Source organism: Arachis ipaensis, chromosome B10 (genome assembly GCF_059453495.1).
Source record: "Arachis ipaensis isolate K30076 ecotype BB chromosome B10, ASM5945349v1, whole genome shotgun sequence".
NCBI classification, from domain to species: Eukaryota; Viridiplantae; Streptophyta; class Magnoliopsida; order Fabales; family Fabaceae; genus Arachis; species Arachis ipaensis.
Genome location: NC_142435.1, coordinates 105095824 through 105101753, shown reverse-complemented (window position 1 = coordinate 105101753; position 5930 = coordinate 105095824). Strand labels below are relative to the sequence as shown.

Sequence of the window (5930 nt, the reverse complement as noted above, 5' to 3'; positions counted from 1 at the left end):
TTAGTACATTAAAAATACGTGAAAACAATGTCTATAACGACTAGCTACATACCGAAAAACTATACATTAAAGCATGTAGAAATCAGGTACAACTTTATTAAACTATCTCGTAAATTATAGAATAACCATCAAATATACTCTTTATGCATTAAGTCTACACAAAATAAAAATAGTAAAATGGTTCGTTCTAACAAATGCAAAAAGAGTTCTTGCAATTAATAACATGTGGACGTTTGCAACAGCTGTCTTAGAACCTTGAAACAAACGTGAATCCATACGAAGACAGAAATGAGAAAATATACATCATCACAACCTTGTCCAACTAATCCTACTTTTTGTTGAAGGAGCTTGACAAAGACATGAAACCACCGGCTTGGTCGGGAACATTCAGGCCAGCAACAGCACCATGGTTTATATCTTGAAATACGTGCGGACGAACCACCAACCAAAAAAAAAAAGAATAAGTCCAACAGTTATGTTCTAGGATAGTAATATACTAAATAAACATACAAAGTTGAGATTAAGCCAAACATCTACCGGTGATGAATTCTTTTATTTTCTCCGTCTTGAATTCTTGAAGGACTTCTCAAGGGCATAGCCGAGCCTCTTACTCTTTGGCCTGCCCTTTGTGGTGACCTTCGATGGACCTTGGATGTCATCAACACCAACATCGTTCGAACTCTGTGAGCCAATGTTGGTCTGGATATCTGACACGCTCTCGGACCTCATTTTGGGATGGTGCGCAGCCAACTTGGCCCTTGTTTCTTCCAAAGTAACATGCAGCAATGCTGTTTCATCATCGTCACCGACGAACTCTTGAGCAACATTATAGAAGTGTGCACACAGTCCCCTGAATGCAACATGACTCTCATCCGACCGACTGACATCATGGATACTTTTGACATACGTATGCTTGCGCTTTATCTTCTTGCTCCATCGAGGGAGAACATAACTGGAAGGTACTTTGTACACTTTATACGAATGGAAAACTTCAAGGCAGTGACAGCACAATACACCTGAACTCTCAAAAAGATTGCACTCACAACGAAGCTCCTGTGTGGAACGGTCAAAGTGAACATCGTACGGAACGCATAGAATAGTATCGTTGACTAGTTTTTCCTCTTCCACCTTCACGCAGACCAATGGACCCTGTTCATCAACTGCAGAAACTCTGCAGTTAGCCTTCTTCACAAACTCAATTTGAACATCCCTAAAAATGCTTGTGGTATACTCTTGCTGAAACTGTTTCTCCATAGGCGAGGTCGTTGCACAAGGAATTACCCCCCTCGAGTCTGCAGCATCATCCTCCAGTTCCTTCTGCTCCTTGACTCTAAGCACATTGTCATATTCGTGAACAAATTAAACCAAGCTAGTTTTACTGTGTAAGTATCCACCGTAGAATGCGTGCATGCTCTTACTCCTTTGCGTACTCCGCATTGCTGCCCAAAATTCACCCTTGAAGTATATTGGGACCCACATGCGTCGGTCATCATATAGATCTACAAGAAATAAATAATCCCAAATTAAGTATAGAAAGCTAGCACCAAAAATATCACTACACCTGAGAAATGACTATCCACAATCACTGATATATTAAACATCCAAATGTATACTATAATGAACATCCATATAATTCTCATCCAAAATTACTGATAACACTAAACATTCAAATGCCAACTAATTGCAATTAAAGCGTGTGAAGTAATCGTATAGTAACAAACCTGATAGCCATGTGTTGTCATATAAGTTGTACTCATCTATAAAATCAGCCCACTTATCTTCAAATGACTCCTCGGTCTGAGAGTTCCACACAATGTCGTTTAGGTCACCATACAAAGCTCCGTACCGGCGATAACCCCCAAGCTTGGAAGGTAACTTATTCATAATATGCTAGATGCACCACCGGTGGCGTGTGTCGGGTAAAGTATTTTTGATCCCACAGTAAATGGATCGACATTGATCAGTTATGATACACTGTGGAGCAGTTCCCATGCACTTCACCCATTGGCTAAAAACCCACTCATAACTTGCGATTTTCTCATTACCCAACAAAGCACAACCGAGGAGGGTCGACTTACCATGGTGGTTGACCCCAACAAACGACATAAACGGTAATCCATGCCTACTAGAAAAACAAACCAAAAGTAAGAAATGCCAATCACGATCGAATAGCGTTTTATCAAGAAAAGGAAAAAACACCAACTTAACTACTACGTACCTATTTGTACTGTACGTGCTATCAACTGACACGACGTCTCCATAGTATTCATACGACGCCCTACACCTTGCATCAATCCATACTGCGCTCTTAAATTTACACTCCTCGTCCAACTTCACCGCGTAAAAGAAGTTTGGATTGATGTCCTTCATTCTCATGAAGTAGCTCATCATCTCCCTGACATCTGCATTCACGTTGCTAGTTTGGAGCCTTGCTGTTATATAGTTTCTTAAATCCTTCTCTAAGAATCCCAAGTTAGAGGGGCCACTAGCCTCATTTGACAAAGCAAGGAATGTCTTATTTGGTCGAATCCCAGCCTCATCATTATCTTCGATCACGTACTTCGTATGCATGGTCAGCTTCCTATACTCATGGTAGTGCACTGCCTTTCTCGGTGAACAAGGATGTGAGTACGTCAAGTCAACCTTGAACAAAACCCAGTCTTGCAAATCTTTATCAAACTTTACATATATCCTTGCCTTGCACCCAGCAGCTGAAATCGTATTCTTCTGCATTGGTGATTTAACACAAGACTCGCGGATCCTGTCGTGATTACAGTGTATAACTTGGTTAACGGGAGCCTTGGTGTTCTTGTCAAATGTTGTTGTCCTTATCTTAGTTGCAAATCCAGCTTTCTTTGCATATGTAACATAAAAGTCATGAGCCATCTGTAACTGAGCAAACCGCATTCCAACTCTTGATATCTCGTCTTCTTGTAGGCAACCATGATCTGGTAACTGTATTTTATATTAATCTGAGAGTCCCAAAAATTAATTACCATTAGTTATCAAATCAAACATGAACATTATGACTACACAAAAGTAAGCTTGACTCTAATACCTCATCACCAAGCTCCATATTTTCACTTCCAACATCCGTAACATCCGACAACTGCATGACCTATAGCTCCAAAACAAACAGAGTACCAAAAGGAGGAAGATCCTTATCAAAACTCATTTAAATAAAATCTCTAAAATAATCACCGAAAATATAACAACAGCTACAAATCAAGCCAAGAGAATTGTTTTTATATAATTGGTTAATTTATGCAAATGTAGGATACACATAACCATATAATCTCATAAGAATGAAAAATATTAAAATAATATGAAGGACGCATATCAGCATATAACTAAAAAATATGCAGTGAGCATATAAGCATAAAATTAAATCATTAAAACACTCATATAAGCATTCCATGGTTAGCATGTTGCAAATACAAGTAGCATTCACTTCAATTCAGTAAACAAATTCAGCCACTGCATCACCCTATGGTTATCTATTTTACATACTTGCATGATCATCATGTACGGATAATATACGCACACCATAGATAAAAATGCATTCATATTAGCATACCAAAAAATTAAATTATGTTATCCCATCATCCATATAAGCACATGTAAGATACACATAACCATATAATCCCATAAGCATGAAAAATATTAAAATAATATGCAGGAAGCATATGAGCATATAACTAAAAAATATGCAGTGAGCATATAAGCATAAAATTACATCATTAAAACACTCATATAAGCATTCCATGATTAGCATGTTGTAAATACAAGTAGCATTCACTTCAATTCAGTAAACAAATTCAGCTATTGCATCACCCTATGGTTATCTATTTTACATACTTGCATGATCATCATGTACGGATAATATACGCAGATAAAAATGCATTCATATTAGCATACCAAAAAATTAAATTATGCTATTCCATCATCCATATAAGCACATAAGTCCATAATAGGATGATTAGCAAATAAAGATGCCATTATACAAAAACACGTACGAAAATATGCTTCCTAGATATAATCATATAAGCATGAAATGATTAATTAATTTCACCTAATCCTCAATGCATATAATCATACCATTAAATATAAAACAAACGTAAATTTAGTTGCATCTCAACTGATCGATTACAATTGCATGTTTCAATAAACATACAATTAAAGAACTCATTTACATTGTGACTAAACATAAAAATTAAGCGCAAAATAAACATCCATGGCAGAATTTGAGGATCCTAATTGCTCACCTTGTTCGACTTGTGACCGTGGCCAGCGACATCGCCGGGTAAGTTTTCTTGTTCGTATGATAAATTTTCTGAAACGTTAGAGGCTACACATACTAACGGTTCAACTATATCTACCTCCATTAATGAATTTCGGGTAGGTGATGTGCATAAAGGAGGACCCTTGCTTGAAACACGCTCTTCTTGCAATTCTGCCATTTTGAAGGAGTCAAAACCGGCTGCGTTCTGTGCGGACGAGAGGGCGGCGCTGGTTGGTTAATTGTTATTGGTGGTTGACTGTTCGATCGTAGATGAAGGAGGAAACCGATCAACAGGAGGCAGTGCTGGGGAGTGGACTGCTTTGGGAGGTGGAAAGATATGCATAGGGCAGCCGTGTGATCGTGGAGGAGACCACGCGGGGAGATTCTCGTTTTGACCTAATCAGTTGATTTGAATCTATAATTAAGATTAATCCTAAATGGTTTTAAATTTCAAATTAGAAATAATACAAAATTAATTAATAACCCATTATTTATTTTAAATTTCAATTAAACCCCCATTATATGCATTGTACAATAAGCCTATTGTTTCCTCATACTTGCGCAAGTATAATAATGATAATAAAGTAAATGTTACTTATTCCTTCGGATGATACTATTATATAAAAAGCTAATGATATAATAAGACTAATGATACTCATAACTATATATGTATACGTATACAACGGCTTTCCATTAGATAAATGGCTGATATATATATGTGTGTGTGTGTGTGCGCGCGCGCGCAACGTAATGCATAATCGAAGCCGCTTTTGTTTTCATGCTTTATGATTAATAATAATAATAATAATATAAAGTTGAATGTATATGAGTTACTAATATAAATGATATTAGTAACTTAAGCATGAAAGATATTTAGTGAAGCATTAGCAAAGCTAAGCTCACCAAAGAGTACCGATATTTACTTATATCGGCGGATATCGAACTCAATAATAATATTATTAACTAAACTCTATTTTTAAATTAAAATATCAATTACTCAAATTAAGATATACATATAAGTTTTATTAGTTATAAATTACTAGAATTATAGTTTTAATTATGTAAAATATTTCATCATAATATATATATATATATATATATAAAAGAATATGAATTTGATTGAATTCAAATTGTTATAAAATTAGTTCAATTACTGATAGTAAAATAATTTTCTAAAAATAAGGAACTCTAATTTTATAAAATAAATTATAACTTATTTGTATTTATATTTTTTTTAAATTGAGGGTCGCTACATTCTACCTACCTTACAAAATTTTCACCCTCGAAAATTCCGGTTACCAAAGAGATACTCCTATCAGCCTAAACTCCTAGTCCGTATCCAAGTCTAAAACTACGTCCAGTCTTTCCAGTCCTAAATTTCCCAACTTGGTTATGTAACCTAAACGAAAGCGGGGTCCTAGCTCTACACAGAACAAATCCGTCCTACGCATCCGGTATCATACTTACCTCGATCCTGTTGTGGCCAACCCGCGTCTGTGGCTCTCCCACACGAACAATCCCTAGACATGTGTCCTGGTGCTCCACATCGAAAGCACATTCCCAGTCCAGCCCTGTGCGGCTCCTCTGGAGCAGTCTCACCAAAGCCTTCCTATAGCAGCGCCCACTTCATGGAGCAAAAGAGGTAAGG

General features: G+C 36.8%; 2 protein-coding genes across 2 annotated transcripts; both read right to left on the bottom strand.

Moving 5' to 3' along the window:
• Window positions 1-552: 552 nt before the first annotated feature.
• LOC107620796 (protein FAR1-RELATED SEQUENCE 6-like) lies at window positions 553-1884 on the bottom strand. The gene is made up of 3 exons (XM_016322916.1): window positions 1722-1884; window positions 1427-1499; window positions 553-1330 (listed from the first exon to the last, which is right to left on the bottom strand). The coding sequence occupies exons 1-3, from the start codon at window positions 1882-1884 to the stop codon at window positions 553-555; spliced, it is 1014 nt and encodes a 337-aa protein (XP_016178402.1).
• A 6-nt stretch (window positions 1885-1890) lies between these two features.
• On the bottom strand, window positions 1891-4460 carry LOC107620795 (protein FAR-RED IMPAIRED RESPONSE 1-like). Its single transcript, XM_016322915.1, has 4 exons — window positions 4266-4460; window positions 3059-3118; window positions 2219-2955; window positions 1891-2122 (listed from the first exon to the last, which is right to left on the bottom strand). Exons 1-4 carry the CDS (start codon window positions 4458-4460, stop codon window positions 1891-1893), a joined length of 1224 nt encoding a protein of 407 aa, XP_016178401.1.
• Window positions 4461-5930: the final 1470 nt, after the last annotated feature.